The sequence below is a fragment of the Myotis nattereri genome (assembly GCF_964212035.1).
Source record: "Myotis nattereri genome assembly, chromosome: 5".
Taxonomy (NCBI): domain Eukaryota; kingdom Metazoa; phylum Chordata; class Mammalia; order Chiroptera; family Vespertilionidae; genus Myotis; species Myotis nattereri.
In genome coordinates this window covers 20,533,837-20,557,497 of record NC_138080.1, presented here as the reverse complement: position 1 = coordinate 20,557,497, position 23,661 = coordinate 20,533,837, and the positions used below count along the sequence as shown (strand labels likewise).

The window sequence follows — 23,661 nt, the reverse complement described above, 5'->3', positions numbered from 1 at the left end:
GGTGGGCAGGAGTCTCGAGTGAGAGGCTGAGGGGCTAGGCCTCCTGTTCCTGGGGGGACTGCAGAGTTGGGCAGGGAGGGCATCGGGGTCTGGCCGGGGCCTGCCGGGGCCTCCAAGTTTCTGAGAGAAGGACAGCCCAGGTCAATCTCACCCTGGTGAGCCAGATCCATGGGGCCAGGGGAGATGACAGAGGGAGAGGGAGGCAAAGGAGACAGACAGAGAGAGGGGGACAGAGAGAGGAGCCTGAAGAAATAGAGGGAGAGAGACAAGGAGTTACAGAGAGAATCGGAGATAGGGAGACAGAGGGAGGGAAATGGAGACAGACAGAGTGACAAAATGAGAGCTACAGAGAGACAGACAGAGATGGAGAGTGACACAGACCAAAAGAGGAACAGAGACAGAGAAATGACGAGAAACAGAGACAGTCACCAAAACAGGGACAGAGGGAGAAGATGATGAGACGAAGACCCTCCAGGAAGAGGTGGGAGGACCCCCTGGGGTGGTAGCAGGAGATGGGATGGGGGCCTGACCCCAATACCTGGAGGCAGTACCAGGAGGGGAGGAGGAGGGAGGACAGGAGCCTCCCCGGCCCACTCTACCCACCCACCAGTCCTCCTCGGCCCTCCCAACCACAGATGTGGAAATCGAGGCCAACCAGCAGGCCACAGGGGATCGCCCTGGGCCAGCACTGTGGCCCCAGGTTCATGTGGGGCCAGTGTCACCAGGTTAAAAATGGAAATGGGTTCGGCCTTTTTTTTTTTTTCCTTTGAGAAAATCCTAGGCCCAAATAAGGTACGGGCTGCGGGTGCCGGGTGAGCTGGCCAAGTTCTCCTGAGCGAGCGAGTGGCGGCTGGCCCGGCCAGCCTGGGCTTGGGCCTCCTCCAAGACTCGCCCCAGCAGGGCGGCACACCCTGGGAGGCTATAAGGGCCTCCACTCCACCCTGCTGTTCACTGAGCCCAGCCACCGATCCCGCCACAGACCCACCACCTGCGCCCCTCTCCGCCCAGCCATGGAGGCCATCAAGAAGAAGATGCAGATGCTGAAACTGGACAAGGAGAACGCCATCGACCGCGCCGAGCAGGCCGAGTCCGATAAGAAAGCTGCGGAGGAGAAGTGCAAGCAGGTGGGGCCCGGCCGCTGGGCCGCACCAGGCGGCCCCGTGCCCTCTCTGAGCCGGCGAAGCTCTGGGCTGAGGGTGGGGCTCTCAGAAACCTTGGTGCCTGGAGGTTAGGAAGGGGACAGGGGGTGATGCTTGAGCCAAGGAAGAGTGAGGGGATCATTGTCTTCCCGGGAGGGGGGTCCCTGGCCTGAGAGAGAGAGGTGACAGGACCCACCCAACAGGACCAGACGGAGCCAAGCAAGTAAGCAGGGGCGTCTGTTGGTACTGGATGTGTGTGTGCAAACGTAAGGGTGAGTGTAGGTGTGTCGGGGTGAGCGTGTCAGGTGGGTGTACGTGTACTGGATAGAGTGGAGAGAGAGGGAGAGAGGAACCTGAAGAAATAGAGGGAGAGAGACAAAGAGATACAGGGGGACGCTGTGTGAAAGTGTATTTGTGTGTGTTTGAGCATTTCTGTGTGTATACATGTTGTGTGTGTGTGTGTGTGTGTGTGTGTGTTTCCACTAGAGAGAGTGTGGAGGGATGAGGGTGGCTGTGAAAATGAGGGCATGCAGAGAGGTATGAGCGTGTGGCTGTTGGAAGTGGGTGTGAAAGAGCGTGGATGTGTGTGAATGGTGGTATCAGCGTGGGGCTGTGTGTATGGGGGAGAGGCTGGCTGCGCGTGAGGTTGTGCAAAAGGTGGCCTAATGGAACGTGCGAGTGTCAGAGCGAGTGTGTGTGTTGAGGTGACTCTATTGGGGCTGGCCTGTGTGTGTGCTTGCCGGGGCGTGTGTGTGTGTGTGTGTGTGTGTGTGTGTGTGCGCGCTCACCCGTTGAGGTGAGGGGGGCAATGCAAAGCTGTGGGGGAGGGGTGACCTGTGCCCTGTGACTGTGGGCCTGTGGTCCACTTTGGTGACCACCCTGGGAGGGTGGCCAAGTGTGGTGTGTGGTGGGGTTAGTGCCTGGCTGCAGGGTCGGCTGGTGAGGCCAAGGGTGCCTCCCAATGGCCGGGCAGGAACCCAAGTCCCCAGAGGTCAATTCCCCATCTGAGGGGGGTTGGGGGGGGCGGGGAGTGGAGATGTGAGACTCTCCATGAGGCTCTGCTTATCTGGGTGCCCCTGCTGCCCCTGCTGTGAACCTGGCGGGGCAAGGCAGGGCTTCGGGGACAAGAGTCCCAGGAGGCTCCGGCAATAAGGGCTCATCAGGAAGCTACCAGGGGAGCAGTGGCAGAGGCCGGGCTGGGCTGGGCTGGGCTGTCCAGAGCAGCAATCAGTTGTCGGGGCCTCTGTGGCCAGAGCAGCCAGTGAGAGGAGGGGAGGGGGTCCTGCCCCTTCCATAGGGCCCTGCCCCCCCCCTGCCCCCCAGGGCTCATCCACATCCCCTGAGTCAATGACCAAGTCCTCAGGAGCATCAGGGTCTCAAATAAGCCCCAAGAACTGCCCAGGACAGTGACACCAAGTGCCAGCCCTGCCCAGCCCGGGCGCCAGGCCAGCTTGGCAGGTCAAAGCATAGGCTCTGAGCCCAGACTGGCCCTGTCGGAAGCTTGGTCACTGAACACCTGGAGAAAATGGCTTTCCTCTCTCTGTGCCTTAGTGGCCTCAAGTGTGAAACGGGGAAGCGACCGTGGTACCTCCCTTGTAGCCATGAGAGGATTAGAGGTGACTATGCAGGTAGATTCCCTGTCACTGCACCGGGCACAGAGTAGGCGCTCAATAAATGGAAGGTTGTTTCCTGCCCCTCCCTACTTCCTGGGGCTGTGACACATCTGTATAGGGCAGCTCCACCTCAGCCCTCCCTGCCCTGGGCCCCTCCTTGACAAACACAGCCGCCCATCCTGTGCTGGCCCTGAGCTGCCTGCTTCCATAGATCATGCAGCCCTCACCATGAGGAGCTTAGCAGAGAAAAGCAACTTGATGGCTCTAATTTTCACTAAGGTGCGAGTGACTGATATAGTATACTCCACCAAGGCAGACACAAGTTCAAAAGGGAAGGCTCCTCAAAGTCTCCAGGCAGCTGTGTGGCCAAGGAGGCAGGGGCAGGTTCTCTGGCCTCCAGCTAGGTTTTCATTCTGTTCCCCCCACCCCCACCCCCACAAAGCCTCCCACTCGGGTGGACGGTGCTCAAATCCAGACCGGATCATCTAGCTTTGTGACTCAGGGCACGTTGCTGACCCCCTCTGAGCCCTCAGTGTTTTCATCTGAGAAATGGGGGCAAATGATGCTTCCGATGGCCCGGCATGAAACCCAAGACCCCAGAGGCCCAAAGCAAAAGCCAGAGCCCCTTGGGGCCAATGGGCAGTCTTGCCTGGGAACAGAGGCAGGGGGCGACAAGGGACTCAACTTACCCAGAGTGCCGCATGCTTCAGAGGAAGCCCTGAGGACCCTGCAGCGAAGTCCAGATTCCAGGCCCCTCTAACCCCACCCCCACCCCCACCCCGCCTGCTGAGTGTGGGAATGGGACCAAGAGGTCCTGCCCGCCTGCTTCCTGCCCACTTCTCTCCCAGGGCAGTGACATCCGCCACAACTGGCCTTTGACCCCACATCCTGCCTCAGCCCTGTCCGAAGCCCCATTATGGGGACTAAGGTGTGTAGTCCATGACCCTCTCAGCTGATTTACAGGCAGGGAAACAGGAGGAAGTGACTTATCCGAGACCCCCCAGAGCCAGGGCAAGGCTCCGCCCACCAGCAAGGTGCCACACACCTGCACATGCTCCATGTGTGGCATTCAGAGGGAAAGAAAGGAACGGATAAGTGTCCGTCTTATTTATTTTTCACACCAACTCCAACCATTGAAGGGGCTGGGGTTGCGTCATTGATTCATTCGGAGAACTTCCTCCAGGGGTCGGTGCTGGGTGATGCTGGGGCCCAGAGTGACCTTAGCCCCAGGCCTGACTCCCAAGGAGCCCCAGGCTGGGGGAGATGGAGCCAAACTTAGAGGGAGGTTCCCTGCCTCCAGGGTAGGGCTAGACCAGGGCGGGACAGGGACTGGGGGGTCCAAGGGGGTGACAAGGGCTCCGTCCAGCACAAAAGGCACACCACCCAGCAGAGTGGGCTTTGGCGCTGGGTATGGAAGGTCAGTGGGAGAAGGGTGTGCTGGACAGTGGGCAAAGCATACCCTAGTGGTCAAGCGAAACAACTTGGAGTCCGTCTGACTCCAAGGTTCAAATCCCCTATCTGTATGGCCTGGGGCAAGTCCCTTCCTCATTCGGGGCCTGAGTTTACCCTTCTATAACATGGGCCTTCAGTAACGGGCCTGGCACATTCTAACTGCTTCATAGCCCTCTGCCCGCTTTATCCCAGTGCCCACCCGTTGTACACATTTTGCCAGAAAAGGTCATCAAAACCCAATCATCTCTGTAGCTGGATGGGCACCGGAGACCACCACGTCAAGGCTTCCGTTTTGCAGAAGGAACTGAGGTTAAAAAAGGGATACAGCTGGGGCTTGGAGTCAGGCTTCTGAGCTCCTTACCTGGAGGTCACAGTCAAGGCCCATAGATCCTGATTTAGGCCTGAGCTGCTGCCACCCTCCCCGGCCTCCGATCCTCTCCAGTGGTTCTCAACCTTCTGGCCCTTTAAATACAGTTCCTCATGTTGTGACCCAACCATAACATTATTTTCGTTGCTACTTCATAACTGTCATGTTGCTACTGTTATGAATCGTCATGTAAATATCTGATATGCAGGATGGTCTTAGGCGACCCCTGTGAAAGGGTCGTTCGACCACCAAAGGGGTCGCGACCCACAGGTTGAGAACTGCTGCACCCCTGCACCATTTCCACCTCAGCGTGGGACACTCAGGGGTTCCGGGATGGGAGGCTAGGTGATATCACCTTGGGACAGGGGCCCTTTTAAGAATGTATGCGCGCACGCGCACACACACACATGCCCATACTTTGCACATCTCACCAGTGAACATGTAACCCAGATCAGACTCCCAGCTTGATCTACTAAAAGCTGCAGGAACAGCAGCTTGTAACATACCCTCTTCCGGAAGGAAGAGAAGGAAGTCAGAGAGGGATGCAGGAAAGCAGGCCTGGCGTGAGGACCGGTCAGAAGGGATGCGGTTCCTCTGCTGTGTGACCTGGGGAAAGTTACTCTAGTGAAGAGGAAGTGAAGAGGAGGCAGGAGGATGAAGGGAGCCCGAGAGGGCTGCTGGGAGCATGGGCAGGATCAGGAGTCAAACTACCCAAGTCACAAGCCTGGTCCAAGCATGACTTGAACTAACCACCTCAGCCCAGAATTAGGGGCAAGGGGAGGTGCAACCTGGGGTTTTCCTGAGCTGACCCTCACGGATGGGCTGGGGGCAATAGGAATGGGGAGGTGAAGGGTGTGTGGTTTGTCTGCCACAGACCTGAGCTAATCAAAGCGGGTGTAGGGAGGGGGCCAAGACTAAACAAAGGATAAACAAAGATGACTCAAAATTTGGGAAATGTAGGGAACGTTTTTATTAAGATTAAAGCCACATGTGCAAGAATTTAAAAGATTTAACCTGAGCCTCAGAAGAAAGTGATTTTTGAAGGGTAACTCTCTTCTAGCCAAGCCCCCAAAGTCCAGGAATGGGGGCCGTCTGAGCCCTTAAACCTTTCATTTTTGTGAGACAGTGTGAAAACCACTCTCTTGGGCAATGGGGAGCCATGACAGGTTCTAGGCAGGGGGAGAGCAAACATACACTTAGAAAGGTTCTCTGGCTTGAGGTTGTGGTGCAGAACTAGAGGGAGGTCAGCTGGAAGTAGGGACGGTCCATGAGACTCCCTCCCTTTTTTTAAATATATTTTTTTATTGCTTTTGGAGAGGAAGGGAGAGGGAGAGATAGAAACATCAATGGTGAGAGGGAACCATTGATTGGCTGACTCCTGCACGCCCCCTACCGGGGATCGAGCCCGCAACCTGGGCATGTGCCCTTCATCAGAATCGAACCTGGGACCCTTCGGTCTGCTGGATGATGCTCTATCCACTGAGCCAAACCGGCTAGGGCGAGACTTCTTTCACTTTAACCCCTGAAACTGGGATGCAAAACTGAATGTGTATTTCTGGGGAACTGTGTCAGGACTCAAGTTTCTCCAAAGCTGTACTCGATTCCCCTAGAGTATTGGGGAACCCTACAACAGATAAGCACAGCGGGTCCCAGGACAAGGAAAGGGTGTGAAAATGAAATTCACGGTGTCGTTCATGGAGTGGTGCTTGGCGTTGCTATCCCGTTTACAGAGGCGGGAACAGGCCCGGATAGAGGACTTTTGTGAATCTGGGGGGACTGACGCGTTCCCCACTCTGTGCCCAGGTGGAGGAGGAGCTGACGCATCTCCAGAAGAAGCTGAAGGGGACCGAGGACGAGCTGGACAAGTACTCGGAGAACCTGAAGGACGCGCAGGAGAAGCTGGAGCTGACCGAGAAGAAGGCCTCGGACGTACGTTCGCAGGAATGCGGCCGGGCTGGGCAGGAGCCGGGGCAGGGAGGGAGGAAGAGGAGCAGGAGGAGGAGGAGGAGGAAGGGAAGGCGGTGCCTCCCTGCGCTTTCTCCAAATAAGTCCCGAAAAGGGGCACTTTCCAGCAGCTGCGGCCAGCGGTGCCGACGTCAGGCCCTCCCCCAGCGGTGCTGACGTCGGCGGCCGGGCCGGGTGACCTCATCGCCCCGACGGCGGCCGGGCCTGGGGCAGGGAGGAGCGGGGGCGGCACCGGCGCAGGCAAAGGCTCGGGGGCTGGGGCGCGGCCGCTGCAGCTTCACCGAAGCCGATTCTAGCCAAGTCGAGCGCCCGCTGCGTGCGCCCCCGCGCCTCCTTGCCATGGCCGGCCTCAACTCCCTGGAGGCGGTGAAACGCAAGATCCAGGCGCTGCAGCAGCAGGCGGACGAGGCGGAGGACCGCGCGCAGGGCCTGCAGCGGGAGCTGGACGGCGAGCGTGAGCGGCGCGAGAAAGTGAGAGCTGCCCCCGGCCCGCGCCCCCCTTCCCCCAGCAAGGCGTACTCCGGGGTCCCGCGCTCCCCGGCTCGCCCCGCGCGCCCTTTCTTCCCTTCTCCCGGCGCCTCTCCCTTCCCGCGTTCCCGCCCGCCGCCGCAGCTGCTGTCCACCCCCCTCCCCCGCCCCATTAGCCCGCCTTCGCGCCCTCGGGCCCTGCAGCTCCCGATCGGGGACCCGCAAACGACCCCCACCCCAACCCCTCCCCGCCTGGGGTTGGTTGCTGAGACCCCCTTCCTCCGCAGCCTTCCGCCTTCCCCGGCCTGGGACTGGGCAGGGAGCGCCGAAGCCGAGTTGGGAGGGGCCGGCCGAGCGGGAAATGGGGGGGATGGGGCCGAGGGCTAATGCGACCCCAGAGTGGGGTAGGGGCACCCAGCAGCCACAGAGCTCGGGCTGGTGCCGGGACCCGGAGGTTGGGGAGCGGGGGGGGGGGGGCGGGGGGGGGGATGAGGCAAGGAGCAGCCTTGGGCTCATGCACCTCCTAGGCGCAGCCTTCCCGCTCCGTGGCTGCACCTAGGAGCGGGAAGTGAGAGTGGAAAGAGCTCCCATTGTCTGGGGTTGGACTGGCCGACTCGGGCTGGGGTGGGGGAGGTTGCGTCGCACTCTTGCCTCTTCTGAGGCTTCCCGGCTCCGCTGAACTTTCCCAGCTGCTCCCGGAGGCGCGGCGGCGACGTGTCTGCTCCCCGCAAGGGGCGGTCAGCCTGGAGCCGACGGCCTTTCGCTTCCCAGCTGGTCCCTGCGGCGACCAGGGCTCCTTCTCCAGGGGACCCTTGGAGTGTTAGCACGGCGATCGGTCTCTTGCGTGTCGCGGGGCCAGAGGCGGCAGATAATGGGGCTGAATGAGGGGGTTGCCGCCCTCTCTCCATCCCCTGACTGTCCCGCGGGATGGTACAGATGGTGGCAACCCTGGGGTTGGTGAGAGATCTGGATTCTAATTCCATCTCCTACTACCAGATACTTAACCCCTAGGGGTGTCTCCCCATCTGTAAAGTAGGGGTGATGATAATGGCGACTCTCTAGGGTAGGTGGGAGGTCCCAGGAGTAAAACCTCCCTGGGTGCATCTGGCACATAGTAGGTGCTGGGTTCCTTTTTTTTGTCTCTCCCCTCCCTCTATCCCCAGAAGAGCTCACAGTCTAATGCAGGTAAGGGGAACAGACACACAAAACTGATTTGCATTCCAGGGGTCTCAGTTCTGTTGTGGGAGCATAGCAGTGGAGCTTCAAAATGGAGGCTGAGCAGAAAATTCTGAATTTTCTGGGACAGGACACCTGGTTATATAAAGTCTTAAAGACTCAAAATTGGGGGGGGGGGGGGTGGTGAAAGCCAAGGGGCCCTGAAAGCTGGAATGTTGGGACTCAAGAGTGGGGACCCCAGAAGTGGAGAAGGCGCTCGGCCAGGTGGCATTGCCATGGGTGTTGTGCCCCAGACTGCTTCAGGGTTGGCCCGCGTCGCAGCCTTTAATCCTGTCAGCCTCCACCAGTAGCTGGTTTGGCCTCTTTCGCACACGGAACCAGCGTAATCCTCCCTCTGATCTCATCCCAAGTCTTCTCGCTGGAGGACAATTACTTCTGCTTAAAAATGGCCCTCAGCTGCGAGCCAAGACAGGAGTGGGATGGATATCCATTTGGGAGGAGAGATGTTTTTGGAAAGTTGCAGACATCTTAAAAAGTTAGCCTTTCAAAGCATGCTTCTCTCGGTCAGGAGGGGGAAAGCCTGAAGAAGGTTCTTGGGCAGAGGAATGGGGCCCAGAGGGGGGAAAAACTTTCTCAGTCGCCTGTAGAGTAAGCCAAGAGCCGGCGTGTGGCAGACTTCTGGGGCTGCCTCCAACAGCTGGTTTCATTTAGATTTTTGTGTGATTAACCGACATCTTCCTGTTCCTTGGCCACATGTATCTAGCAAGCCTCTTTTACCTTATAAGGGAAATCCTTTGTAGAGTGTAGAAGCTTTGATTGCAGGAAGGGGTGGAGCCCCAAATGACTAGCAGTGACTAGCAGTTTTTCAAAAATACATATATATGTCTGTGTCCATAGAGATGAGTGCATCGCAGAAGTCTTTCGAGTCCAGATAGTTGAAAATGTGCCCAAAGCCTAGATGTCAGGATTCAGAATCCCCAACATAAGGAGCCGCTCACTTTTTTTTTTAAAAAAAAAAGACAGCTTCTAAATCAAGCACTCTATATGAGCTTAAATATCAATTCCTAACTGCTAATTGGTATGGGATTTCTTGTTGGGGTGCCAAAAATATTCTGGAAGTAGTGGTGTTGGTTGCACAATTTTATGACTGTACTAAAAACCTGGGGGGAATTCAACTCCTGCCCCAGTTGCTGAAGGAGTTAAGATTCACCTAATTTAAAAAGGATAAAAAGCACTCATTGGAAGGAGTGGGTGACATTTCTTAAAATAATTCATTAGGGGTTTTTTTTTTTTTTTTTTTTTTTTTTTTAAATATATTTTATTGATTTTTTTACAGAGAGGAAGGGAGAGAGATAGTTAGAAACATCGATGAGAGAGAAACATCGATCAGCTGCCTCCTGCACATCTCCTACTGGGGATGTGCCCGCAACCCAGGTACATGCCCTTGACCGGAATCGAACCCGGGAAACCCGGTCCGCAGGCCCACGCTCTATCCACTGAGCCAAACCGGTTTCGGCCATTAGGGGTTTTTAATAGATTCTCTAAACTGGTGTTTCAGAAGAGGCTGCCATCAGAAACACTTGTGGGAGTTTCCCCGCCATTTGCTGCTAGAACTCTGGAGCTGAGGAAAGATTCCTGGCTCTCTGTTTTGGAGCAACTCAGGCCTCGTTCTATGACTCCATATTTTTGCTGTTTAAAGGAGCAGGGGAGTGGTTTCCCACTCATTTTTACAGCCTACCCCAATTCAGAGGCCTTCACGTCTCCCCTTGGTTCAGCCCTGTTGTCACACATTCTCAATATCCCTTCCTGAGCATGGCTGGCCTTGATTGCCCCCCGCCCCCACCCCCCACCCCACCCCCACCCCAGGACTTCAAGGTTCAGGGAGCAAGGGAAAAACCCTGGACTGGTGCCCAAGAGGCCATTCCTTCCCAATTCTGTGACATTAACCAGAACTATGTCACCTAGCTGGGCCTCTCTGTTTTTCCATCTGTAAAATGGGTGGGATACTCGAGGATTAAATGAGATGAAATCCTGGCCGTAAAGCTGCCCTTCGGTGGGACTTAACCACAGGACCGGTACGACGCCTTGCCCTTCAATGGCAGTCCTCGCAGCTGTGTGAGGAAGCAAGACAGGGAAGGGATAGGATGGGGAGGCTCAGAGCCGTGAAGCAACCAGCCGAATGCACATGGCTACAAACTGGCAAAGTGAGCCAACCCCTTTTGATCCCGGAGGTCTTGCTTTTATGCACACTCCGCCACGTTATCTTCCTTGTGGGGAAGAACACCTTGAAAAGCCAGTGACACTCTTCAGACATCTCTTCCATGTTTGTAACCAAGATTTCTTCTATATGTTATCCTGTCATCTCTCGGCCAGACTTAGTTAAGGATGGTGTTCCATCTTGGTTGCCTTCTCCGCCACGTCCCCCCCAGCGTATGGCCAGGATTTTACTGAGGGCTCCATGTTCTTGCATTTATCTTGCCATCGAGGTGACTGGGTGAGCCAGGTCCCCGGTGGCCTTGTTCTCTAGGAATTCCAGGCATGGAGAGGCCAGCACTGTGCTCTCACAGCATATGGTGTACTTACTTCTCTTCCGTGTTGACTTGACCACCCATCCTGTACTGGGACACACCCCTCATCACTGAGTGGCGTGTGTTCCCTCATGTTTTCAGGGAAGATCACAGAAAATTAATCACATTCTTCAGAAAAGGGTGGATTCCTCACTGCCTGGGTTCCTGGACGGGCTCTGGTAGGGGGAATCATGTTAGCTGAGGGAAAGCTAGTGTGTGAGTGGGGGCTTCCCACTGCTGGCCTGTTGCCTCCTAACCTGGCTGCACCCCTGACCTCCCAGGCTGAAGGAGATGTGGCAGCTCTCAATCGACGCATCCAGCTTGTTGAGGAGGAGTTAGACAGGGCTCAGGAACGACTGGCCACGGCCCTGCAGAAGCTAGAGGAAGCAGAAAAGGCTGCCGATGAGAGCGAGAGGTAAGGATGCTTTGAACCCAGTGGCACTGGTGACGGCTTCTGGGAAATGGAGATCTGAATGGATGGCTGACCTCACAGACCTGGGGTGAGAGTGTAATTACATGATGTGAGCATGCGCACATATGTACGATGCACGACGTCTTGAAAACCCTCACACTGTGTATAGAGCTGTTTGTCTTGGTGGTGGTGATGGAGAAAAACTCCCATCAGGCAGAGGGAGGTTAAAAAAAAAAAAAAAAGGGCAGCTATAACTGCAAGTATGACTGTAATGCTGATAAGTTTGCAGAGTCTGAAAGCCATTGTGCAACTCATCCATCCATGTTCTCAAGACATCAATTTCCGGGGTCAAGTGAGGAGGAGGCAGGTAAAAACTTGGAACAGGCCATGCGTATGTGATTGTTAACAATGCTGTTGGTCAGGCTTTGGGCTACTAGATAGCTAAACACGTCAGGGACATGCACAAACTTGAGCTGACAGTGCTCCTCACCTCTGAGGCATGAGCGCTGCATTGGGCATCCAGCAGGGTGCTCTGTCTTCTGGAGACAGTTTTCTGGCACAATTCCAGAGTGTGGGATTCACAGACTGCCTGTCTCCGTGGTGTAAATGGGTTCCTTGGGTGGCGACGGTGTGGGCCAGGCTGGTGGTCATTGCATGTCTACCACGATCCCACCAGAATTCTCACTTGACCCATCCACCGTGGTTTTCCAGGATGAATTCCTCCTAAGGACTCATTCCTGAATATGCTGCTGTGACCATAACCTGGAGATTAAAAACCAATTTGGGGGCTGGGGAATTTGGAGATGGACTCTGGGAGTTGCCCAAGCAGGAAATTTCTTCCCGTGCAGTGGAACAGCCAAAATGAGGGTGTAGACCCCAGACCCCCGGGCAGGCTCTGCTTTAGCCACTTAGAGTGGGGGAGGGAGGGGATGCTATGGGAAATATGAAGGATCCTGTCACAAGGTGCTCATGGCTGAGCCTGGGGCCTGGGTTAGCTGTTGTCTGTGGACACTGTCAGACCAGCCTGGCTGGATATCTCATTTCTGAAGATGTCCTCAGGGCAAACCCGGAAAGCCTGGGATTGCTTCTCACTTGTATCGCCAGAAGTTTTTGGTGACACTGTTGTTGGTGACTGATGTCTTTTGGTAAAAGGAATTTTACACTCAGAAGCTGGAGAATCTAGGTTCAAGTCCTGCTGCCACTTGTTACATGGCCTAGGGCTGGCCACTTTGATCTCCAAGAATACAGAGGGTTTTCCAAGCTTGCTCACCTGCTGATCTTGAGGCCTTGTATAGCTGTGCAGCCTGTTGTGTCAGTCAGCTGAGAATGGTAGTGACAGCCCAAATGGAAGGATTTATTAGACAGCAGAAGTGTGTGCTCCTTTTCTCTGAGTGGGCACTACACACATTGCTATGTTATCCTGGATCAGCCTTTTTGGAGCTGCTGATCTTACCTGGATCACTCCAAGCAGTACAGGCCAGAGTGAGTTCATTTCATGGTCAGCCAACTGAATCATGGGAGACTTCCAGCTGTCCCCAGGAGGTATCCACTTCAGGCTCTCCTCACCCCTCACCTTGTTGGTACCCCACTCTTACCTGGGCTTCCCACTACAATCCATTCACCATTCTAGTTTCCACTCACTTATTTTTGAAACTGTCAAGTGCCACCCACCTTACAGTCTAGTCACCCTGACCTCCTGCTGTGTTGACATTTCTCTGGGGCTTTCTTGTGCGGTTCCCTCAATGAAGAATAACTTTCCCTCCCTTGTTCACTTGTGGACTCTCTTCTGGAACGTCTTCTGTGACACCTCCCCCACTGCAACAGAATTCATCTCTCCTTAGCCAAGCTGGCCCAGATCCAAATACATCCTGTTACTAGTCAGAGGTTATTTAGAATGGGAACACAGACTCCAGAGTCAGACCACTAGGTTTGAGTCCCAGCTCTGCACTTACTAGTCACTTCGCCTCTCTGTGCCTTGGTTTCTTCTTCTGTGAAATGGGGACAATGTACCTACCAGTTCATGGGGTGGTTTTGAAGTTTAAGGCATTTAGAGCAGTACCCAGCGTTCAGTAAGGGTGAAAAGTACATGTGAGCAGCTCTATAATTTCCTCTTTGGAGTCTGGTTCTTGGCAGATGTCCGACAAGTGCTTAGATGAGCAAGTCCGTGAAGGTGTGTGGTGAGGTGGTACTGTGTCTGTGTTGGTAATGACAAGGTTGTCCTTGCAGAGGAATGAAGGTGATAGAAAACCGGGCCATGAAAGATGAGGAGAAGATGGAGATCCAGGAGTTGCAGCTCAAAGAGGCCAAGCACATTGCAGAGGAGGCTGACCGCAAATACGAGGAGGTGAGTGGGGCTGGCAGATGGCGGCGGCAGCAGGAAATCGGGAGGAAATGGATGTGTGATAGGGAGATCCTGGGGCTGCCCAAAGGAAGTCCTCTGTTAGGTCAGCTGTCCATCTGTATCCACATCTGTTTTTCCAGAGACACCACTTGGCTGGGACTGTATCTTCCACAATGCCAAAAGGTTCTGGGGAATTCTGTGACGCTTGTCTGACTTGGTGGGGAAATCAGCTGACCAGATCACTTTTTGTCCCGCAGCTGGGTATTTCAGTACAGTTTGGCTAAAATTGGGAATCGTGGTCCCTGGTCACGGGTCTTCAGTCCCCTTCCTGCCTGCATCCATGGTCTCAGCTCTTCCTTCTCCTCCTGTCTGCTTTACTCTTGGGACCAAAGGGAGAGAATGTGGATGTTCTCCAGACTGAGTTAAAGAAGCAGCAGTAAGCCCCTGGCATAGTCTGGGTGTGGCCTCACTGTCTGCACTGGGAGGGCATCCTATTAGATGTGGCTGTTGGGGGGGGGGGGGGGGGCGGCAGGTCAGTCTCCAATGATCCTTTCTGTCTCTGCAGGTAGCTCGTAAGTTGGTCATCCTGGAGGGCGAGCTGGAGAGAGCAGAGGAGCGTGCCGAGGTGTCTGAACTGTGAGTGGCAGAGCAGAACTGAGTGGGGCCCAGCTCTTTTGGGTCAGAGCTGGAGGGAGTTGGTTTACACCAACCAGGGCCTCTGGTCAAGTGGATGGGCATCTGGACTCATTGCTCTGTAGCTCCTCTTTGCTTCTGTGGCCGACAGAGAGAGGTGGCAACTGTTTGTCCTTGCTGTTCACGTCTTGACGCTAACCATAAAGGTATTAGGAAGTAGGAGTGAGACAGCTGGTAGCAGAGAAGTCTCATTCTTCCAGAGAGACTATCTCAGTAGGCGTGCCTTCTTTACAGAAAGCTGACCTACAGAAGGCAGCACTCCCCCCTCCCACCCAGTGTTTAAATACTTTGCTTCTGAAGTCATTATTTGGCCATGACACATTAACCCCGACAGGCGGGGGAGGGGGGTAAGAAGCTTGACCAGAATCCAGAAAGCTCCAAAATATAAAAATTCCTCTTCCCTGGGCCTTCCAGCTCCACAGAGCATCTCACAGTCTTAAAGGGGTCTGGTTTTGCAAATCCATTCTGGGCTTGCTTCCTGTAGTGTCCGGTGTAGACTGCTGTCTCCCAGCCTCCTGCTCTCCATCTCATTCTTACACCTTCCGGAGTCAGCCTCATCAATCATAGATTCCACAAGTCCCTGTTGCCTCAACCTTGGCAGGAGCCCAGGAGCACTCTATAAACCTTCCAGTACTCCGCAGCCTGCCTGCCGCGCCTTTGCCTGGCATGATAGGGTTTTGCTAAGTACACAGTGCTCCAGCTCAGAAAAGGCCATTAACCTTTTCCCCGCATTCCTTGTGGGGGGCTCCAGGCAGTGTGGATTCCTCCTTTGGAGGACTGCTGTTAGGGGGATTGCCTGCGGTAAGGGAAGATAAGACATAAAAATCCTTTGTCTTTGTGCAGAAAATGTGGTGACCTGGAAGAAGAACTCAAGAATGTCACTAACAACCTGAAATCGCTGGAGGCTGCCTCTGAAAAGGTTGGTTGGCTTTAGTTAGAGGGTGATTGGCTGGACTTTTTTCTTTCCTTCCCCAGAGGTACACAGGAGCATGCCAGGGCAACAGGGATCTGTATTGGCTAACAGCAGCTTTAGTGCCCCGCTGCTGGGGTTTTTTCCCCACAGAAAGGTGTCTGGTGGCTGGATTTCCCTCTTTCATGGGGTCTTAGCACCATCTTTTGTCTCCAATTCTTATGAGGGTAGACATGGAAGGTGAGATTAATGCCTGGTCAGGCTTTTCCTGGAGAGATCTGAGCATAATCCTATAAATACAGAGCCCCACTCTCACTTGGATCCCTTGGTTCTTCCAGAAATACCTTATTGAAGATTGAGCAGCAGATATCAGAAGTGGGATAGGGCTTTTTAGGCTGAGACAGTAACCAGAGTGGTCACTACAGGATAGAATCACATTAGGAGTAACGTGTAGTCTTCCTTGGCTTACCCTGCTGAATTCCCCGTCCTCATTGCTTCCTCACCCTCCTCCTACTATCCTCCAGTAGCACTGAACTTCAGTTTCACAAAAATTCCATGGCCAGTTCTTTAAATCTGCTGTTGGAAGCAACCTTTCCTTTTTTCTCTGCTTGATAACCTATTCATCCTTCAGGGCTTTGCTTAAACAGCACTTCTTCTGAGAAGCCTGCCCTGATTGCACATTTAGGTTAGGTGTCTTTTGGCTTCATAGCCCCACCTACATCTTTTCCTATCATGATGATTGATCTCATCCATCATAATTACTCAATTATATGCCTTCCTTTCTAGATTGTAAACTTTAAGAATTGGGTCCCATAGCTGACTTGTTTAGAGCTATATCATTAGTCCTAGCCTTGTGCTTGGCATATATTTGATACCAATATTTGGGGAATACATACAATCCAGGCGTACATGACAATGTGGCCTTTGCTTCTGTGAGAGCTCAGAGTCGAGTGGAAGAGACTAACAAGATAACAATGTGCTTTGGAATTTCAACAGAGGCACCTTGGAAAGTTGGGAAAGGTGTCCTGAGGAGGTGACCTTAAAAAAGGCTGCAGAACATAATGATGGCTGGGAGCTCAAATTCCAGGGTCAGATTCCAGTCTCATGGCTTGGTCATTTGATAGCCATGTGACCCTAGACAAATGACCTCTTTACTCATCTGTAAAATGGGACTGAGGCTACCTAGCAACATTGCAAGCAGTTGGTAAATATCAACTAACTAGTGGCCCTGTGCACGTATTCGTGCACTGGTGTGGGGCGTGGCCTGCAGGGATCTGCCTGCTCTGGGAGCAGCTGCTCATCCCGGTCACCCAAGCAGTCAGCTGAGTGGCCCTCCTCCTGCGAGAGCACACTGACCACCAGGGGGCAGCTCCTGCGTGGAGTGTCTGCCCCCTGGTGGTCAGTGTGCATCATAGTAACTGGTTGCCCAGTCATTCTGGTCATTCTGCCATTCAGTCGCTGGGCTTTTACATATATAGATATTCATCTGAATTGAGCCTTGAAAGACACATGATTTCTAACAGGTGGTAATTAGGAAAGGAAATTCTGTCCCTGGGTCCCCATCATAGACAGAGCTGGGACACCAGAAAGTACACAAAATTTCTTGAGGAAATTGGTGGGAAATGGGGTTAGAAATATAGATGTGAAGGGCCTTGAATAGCATGCATTTCCATCCAATCATTGGCCCCACCTCATCACAATTTTAGCTCAAGTTATCAGCTCAGTACCATCCCAGAGGGGTCTCCCACAGATTCTCTGAGTTTTGCACACATTTCTTCTGCCTGGAAAGGTGCCTGCCTCTACTTTACTTCTTAGGCATGTTCAAGCACACTTTATTCCAAGGAGCAGGGAACCAGTATGCCTTTTTCTTTCCTTTTTTTAAAAGCAGTATTTTGGTTTCTCCCACAGTATTCTGAAAAGGAGGATAAATATGAAGAAGAAATTAAACTTCTGTCTGACAAACTGAAAGAGGTGAGTGATCACACCCAACTGGTCAAGTTTCTCCTGGCGCTGGTCTTGAAGCAATCATAATAAGTCTCGTCTTTTCCTTTAGGCCGAGACCCGTGCTGAATTTGCAGAGAGAACAGTTGCAAAACTGGAAAAATCTATTGATGACCTGGAAGGTATGAAATTACCATCTAATTTTGTTTGCTCTGTCTCCCCCTACTTGACACATCCATGGAAAGTTGGGGAAAATCTGTGCAGGGACTAAGTTGGGCTATGTTCAGTTTCGGATAGTAAGTGCAAAGTGATGTCACATCTGGAAGTCTGGAGCATTGGAATCAGATAGTGCAAATCAAATTCAGACTCGGGTTGCCATTTTTTGAGAAATAAAATATCTTTGGTTAATTACCTCCACGTGTGAGTACGAAGACCCAAATATGGCTGATTTTTTTTAAATGTCTTTAGAATTTTCTTCCATTTCCTCATTTCTGAGAGATGCCTTGCATTTTTCAGATGCCTTGCATTTTTTACAGAAGCTCTCTCTCCCAGAGAGCTGAGCTTATCACTATATGAGACAACGGAAATACAGAGAACGTAGGGACTAAATAAAGACTCCAGTCTGCAAGCCTGGTGCCCCCACAGATTCCAGAATTTCTTGTAGAGTTCCAACTTTCTAAAAAATTCTGTCCTGTGTTCTTCATGAAATAATTCTGGAATTCCAGATCTTGGGGTTCAGACAGGATCCTCCAAGCTGCCTCTTTCACCTAGAAGAGGTACAAAACTTATTCCTCAGACCATGTGTCCCGAGTTCGGTTTGGGAAGTGAGGCTTCCATATAAGGAGAATTGCCCTCCTTCCAAAGTGTGACCTTTAACCAGGTGACATCACTGAAAGTCAGAAACAACCCAGGGCAGGAGACTAGTGGCCTGTGCACTTGTAGTCACCACTCTTTAAAGGTGATGACTAATCCCCGGTAGAACGTCAGAATGCTTAGGAATCTCTCTGTCCACCTTTTGTTTTCTTGTTTCCGTAAGACACAACTTCCTCCTAGTTCATGCTTTGTTTTCTCACTTTTTTTCTCCCTTTCATTGCTCATCTGTGGCACGCCATCTCGACCCTCGCATTCTGTCCCCTGTACCTCTTCTTCTGAACTCTCTCTCTGGGGACATCCACCCTCTAGATGAGCTATATGCTCAGAAGCTCAAGTACAAGGCTATCAGCGAGGAGCTGGACCATGCTCTCAACGACATGACCTCTCTCTGAGAGGCAGCAGGGTGCTGTCCTCTGTCCTAGCAAAACTGAAGTCTGCTTCTCACTCTGGTACCTGTGTTCCCATTTCCTGCCTCCTGGTTTGACCCTTCAAGCCGCCATCTGCTGTGACTGTGACTGTGTGACCGAAATAAAGACAGGGGGTCCTCATCTTCATGCCCTCTTATTTTCATTTTTTCTACTTGCCGCTCTTGAGCCGTAGTAGCTGTGGTGGGTGCCCTTGATGTGGGTGGTTCAAATGAAGAGCTCATTTCAGAAAGAAAATTATGCCCATGCCATTATTTTCTGATGACATGAAAACAAAAGCCAATTTGGCACGAGTTCTCAGACTCTGTATCTACCAGTAACTGTTTTTCCTTAAACAGAAATTGTTTTGAGTGGAGATTCATCCACCTTCATAGAGTCAGCAGAATTTGCAGAAACCAGCAGGATTGTGTCTAAAAAGAGGCTACGCTTGAATGGGGTTTGCTCTACGGACTCAAACAGTGGCAAAGGCATTTTCGTCTCTACGCCTTTTTGCATTTGTTTCTCTTTATACTCTGAGAACAGTGCCTGGGGTTCCCTATGTTTTCATTGTTCGTGGAGTATCTCTCCAGCTCCCAGTCCTGGGAAGAAGTTCACCCGTGAACTTCATCCCTATACCTTGCCTGTAGAAAACTACCCTACAAAGAATTAAAGAGCATCCCATTAGCAGGGAGAGAGTGGAAGCTGCTGGAATGCCAAAGAAAGGAAGTGAGGTGATCCTTTTTTGAGTTTCAAACAAAGTTGCCTGAGATGCTAAAATCTACCTCCCCTCATACTTGAGTTAACTAGAAAGGAACTTTTGCAAGTCCATTCAGCTCTCCCCTGCACTCCACCACCACCACCTCAGATTGTCTCAGTAACTCTGACATGTTGATGTCCACGTCACATCTTCCAGACTTCCCCTCGAACCTGACAATGGCATGAAAATCTCCAGTTAGCATTAATGTGGGGTCCCTACAACCTGTTATTCCTCATCCTGTTTTGATTCAAGTGGGAACCTGTGTCCTGATTTTTCTTTATAGTCATTGCTTCAAAATACATCTCCCCTAAACAACCCACACCCTTCCACCCCCAGCATCTCCCTGCTTCTAACTGCCATCCACCAGGAACTTCTGTATAAACCACACCCCTCACATGTTGTCATACATCCACCCCTGGAAAAGTTACAGACTGTGTGGAGGTGGATGTATTCTGTTTGTTCTCTCTGTGTATTTGTTCCTGGGATTTTTCCAGACATTTGTAGCCTCCACCCTTTGAAACAGCTGCAGCTCTGCCTCTCCAGTTACTCTGGATTGGGTCTATGGTGATCTACTACTACCTGTCTATGGGACTGTCATGATTCTCAAGGGCAATTAACACTTTCAGGGAAAGTTATTTTATCTCAGCCCAATAACAAAGTAGATGCCAGGAATCTAGTGGCAAGGTGAAGTGAGATCAGGATTTATAGTTGGGATGTCGGAGTTTTGATTCTAGCTCTACCACATTAGCTGTGTGACCTTGAACAAGCTATTTAGCTTTTCTGCAAAATAAAGTTGCTATCTTAGTTACTGTGAGGATTAAATGAGATAATGGAGAAATTAGCTCACACAGTAGGCACTCAATTACATGTATCCTTCTAGACTGGATAGGCCTGGGTCACTGTTCTGATGGAATCCTCTGAGATCAGAGTGGCTAGGTTTTTTTAAGTGCCTGGTCAAATGAAAAGTTTCGCAGTTGTATTTGAAAGGCTGCCATCTTGTGCACTTTTTTCCTTTCTGAAAATTTCCAACCTGATCCTATCACCTTTTAGGAGACATTTTACTTCCCTTCAGTATTTTAATGAGTCTTGGCCTAGTCCCTTATCAGCCATCACTCACGGCAAACCAGTTCTCCCTCGTGTTCTGTCATGCATAGCTCTAAATGGCATCTTACTCTCTTAAAAAAAAAAAAAATTGTGTCATCAGCTCAATCACTTAATAACATACCCGTAGTTTAGCTTAAATTTCAATCATGTTGCGTTTGCTTGGGTTTGACTACATTGCTATGGACACACAGAAGCAATAACACAATTACAGGTGGAATTTCAACAGCCATTCCCAGAAGCTCCAAAAGAAAGATGGGTTACAGGACTAATTAACTGTATTTAGGGGGGAGATGTATTAAGTCACCCATATCTGGAATTAAAATCTTATGTTTGTGTAGCACTTCATAAGTTCTGAAGCATTTTTCATTCTTTCTCATAATAACCCCCATACCACACGGTAGTATTGTTATCGCCATTTGACAGATGGGGAAACAGACCTAGAAAGGTTAAATGGCTTACTTCATTGGCACAGCAGGGACTTAAATCCAGGAGTTCTGACTTTAGGATTGCCAGATGTAGCAGATTAAAGTACAGGATGCCCAATTAAATTTGAATTTCAGATAGGCAATGAATAATTTTTTGGTATATGTATATCTCATGCAACATTTGGCATATACTTATACTAAAAAGTTTGTGTACCTGAAATTCAAATTCAGCTGAACACTCTGTATTTTATCCTGCAATCTGATCTGACTCCCAAATTTGGTACTTGATTTCTATTATTCCATGGTGTCCCATTATAATTAAAATGCAAAATGCTTTCTCTGCTATGACGTATACTCTGGCAGTATGGATTTTAGGAAACCTTCTCCCCCACCCCCACCCCTCTTTAAAAAGATGCTTATTAATTTATTTTTCTTCCACTCTTACTCCTCACCAGAAAAACTTGCTCAGGCCAAAGAAGAGAACGTGGGCTTACATCAGACACTGGATCAGACACTAAATGAACTTAACTGTATATAACCACATCAGAAGAGTCTTGTTCCAACAGAAGCTCCAGACCTCCGTTTCTCTCTCTTCTCTTGTAAGAAGTTTCTTTTGTTACTGCATCTACGCAAATTATGAGTATGTGACCAAATATTTTGTATCAGAGAAGCTTTGAGCATCAGTTAAATCTAATTCCTTCCCCTCTTCCCCAAATGGCACCAGATTTTTTTAGCTCTATTTTTATCCTTAAATTGCATTTATTCCTAAGCTAGTCAGGGTGTTTCCTATTGAACATTAGTCTCTTAAGACTGAGGGCATATGGTTTCTGGGAGATTAAACAACCCCACACTTCTAAAACACAGACTCTAATATCTAGTCACTGGCCAATTTAAAAGGTTGAAGAGTAGAACCACTGGGCCACCGTTGGACACACTATAGGAGTCCAGGGACCATCACATTAAAATGGGTGGGGATTTTCCATCCAGAGCATAAAAAGGTTTGGGGAGAGGCTATTGCGGGAAGTCATAAACCACAGATAGATTAGTCGTTCTGGCTCTTTTCCACACTCTACTGTGCAGAACATCCTTTGAGCAAACAGTGTGAGAATGCTTGGGAAATAGGTATAACATTTACTCTTATTTGAGGCCATCCACTCAGCAGGAATGAATTCAGTCCTGTTCAGGAAGCCATACCAAAAAGACTGCTAGCCTTCAATAATTGAGCAAGAGCATTTTTCTATTAAGTATTGGGCAGAAGAGATAATGTAATCGGCCTAACTTATCTCCTCTGTACTTAGGGAATGGTAAATTGAAGATTTACTTATTTAGGGCTTTAATTCCTTTGTCAGGACCAAGTTAATAAAAGACCAGGAAACTCCTGATTCAACTGGATATGCAGTATTTTGTAGACAGGGCTGCACATTTTGGCTTTGTTATATTTTTGCTTTCTTGGTTAACATCTCAGCTGAAACATTCCATATTCCCCAGCAGTGAGGGGAGTAACTCAAGTTTACAGTTCTGCCTAAAAATCACCCTGATTCTAGCTTTTTGGACTCCTCTGCCCGTCACTCCTATTTATTACGCATCACACTACCCAGGAGATACACTAGCAAATTGTGCAATTGAATAAAACCCACACTTTTCATTTAGATTCTTGCAACTGTATCATATGTAATAGTATCACTTTTTCTACATTTTGGTCAAATAAATTTTTACATAAACTATAATTTGTGTGAATTTTAGAACGTGTGGGGACATATCAGGCATTTTGGTTCAATGAATGCTAAATGGGATGGATAATTGTGCCACGAATTGAGCAAATTTTATTTACTAGCTTCATACCATGACTTCATGATATAAGGATTATGATCTCTTCATTACAGTGAGAGCGCTTTGCCTCGGTTACTCTAAAGCTCCTGTCCTTTGTTATTCCCAATCATGAGCCAGACTGTGAAGAATGAGTAGGATATTAATAGATGAATAGGAGGAGGAAAGATGGTCCCTGTTGCTTTAGTTAGGAAAGCACAGGCCTGCCTGGAAAGGTTTCCTGTACATCGCATAAAGAAAAAATATAGGAAAGCTGGAAGGTAGGCTGGTCCACCTTGATGAGAGCCTGAACATAACTTGGTCAGAAGTGGAGAGCCATTGACATTAGAAAACTCCACTTAGCATTCATTTTCAGAAAGGATTAAAATGGGGATACACTAGAGGCAGGAAGACCAGTTAGAAAGATGTTTCAATTAATCCAGGGTAGTACTTGCCATGGAATTGGAAGGAAGAAGTGATCTGAAGGAAGTAATCTTAAGATTTAGCTGACTGCAGTTTAACTACCTGAATTGTTTTGGTATTTGCCTCAAGATCACATCTTGGAAAAGGGAGCTAGGGAATCAAAAAGAGAAATGAAAGGCATTAAAACACTGATGCAGCATGCAAACAATGTTTTGTTACCAAGTACAATTGAAAACATTTCCTGCTATTCAACATTTAGCTGACACTGAGCTCATTTAGATGGCAGAAGAGAATGTCAATAAAATAGTATCCCCTCTAAATGTCTACCATTACTAGAATGAAGTTCCTTCTCCGTCCTTCCCCCCCCCCCCCCCCCGGGATATAATCTAATCTCAGGATACTGTTTAGTCCTGTGCCTGAACACTTAACACAAGTGTTCAATGTTTATTAAACTGAACTGTCTCAGCTCTTGGGGAATCCAGTCCCATGAAGTGTGAGTGGAACACAAGGTGAGGTCAGGGCTGGTTGTAAGGACTTTACCCTGCCCGTAGACCATGGGTGGACATTGGGTGTCTTAGAATGAATGAGCACACTGCGGGATGGAGTCTGGATTAGAGAATGTCAGGGAGACCATTGGGAGAGGCGATGATCTGAGGGGCGATGGAAACAGAAGAGCAAGATTCAAGAGCTACGGAGAATGTCCCTGAGGACCAGAATGCGAGGGACGACGAAAAGTCTCACAGACAACTTAGGTTTCAGATAGAAGGCAATTCAGGACAAGCTAACGTGAGTAGATGATGAGGTCGGTTGTGGCCATGCTGAACC

General features: G+C 50.6%; 1 protein-coding gene across 5 annotated transcripts; it reads left to right on the top strand.

Moving 5' to 3' along the window:
- Nucleotides 1–912: 912 nt before the first annotated feature.
- Nucleotides 913–23,160, top strand: TPM4 (tropomyosin 4). Of its 5 annotated transcripts, none has more exons than XM_081091148.1 (9): nt 913–1,124; nt 6,375–6,500; nt 11,029–11,162; nt 13,386–13,503; nt 14,066–14,136; nt 15,037–15,112; nt 17,012–17,074; nt 17,157–17,226; nt 21,063–23,160. In XM_081091148.1, exons 1-9 carry the CDS (start codon nt 1,011–1,013, stop codon nt 21,143–21,145), a joined length of 855 nt encoding a protein of 284 aa, XP_080947274.1. In that variant the 5' UTR covers nt 913–1,010; the 3' UTR covers nt 21,146–23,160. The 5 variants fall into 5 exon arrangements, 4 of the variants coding, with proteins under 4 accessions (XP_080947274.1, XP_080947275.1, XP_080947276.1 ...); XM_081091149.1 differs by lacking the exon at nt 21,063–23,160 and adding an exon at nt 18,227–18,470; XR_013995988.1 differs by lacking the exons at nt 913–1,124; nt 6,375–6,500 and adding exons at nt 6,749–7,007; nt 18,227–18,366 and having other exon boundaries at nt 21,063–23,152.
- The last annotated feature ends 501 nt before the right edge of the window (nt 23,161–23,661 follow it).

Excerpts from the sequence above, each read along its gene's own strand:
- TPM4 (XM_081091148.1), top strand. The coding sequence starts at position 1,011 with ATGGAGGCCATCAAGAAGAAGATGCAGATGCTGAAACTGGACAAGGAG. Across the intron at positions 13,504-14,065 it reads CTGACCGCAAATACGAGGAG|GTAGCTCGTAAGTTGGTCAT; the intron begins GTGAGTGGGGCT and ends CTGTCTCTGCAG. Across the intron at positions 17,227-21,062 it reads ATCTATTGATGACCTGGAAG|AAAAACTTGCTCAGGCCAAA; the intron begins GTATGAAATTAC and ends ACTCCTCACCAG.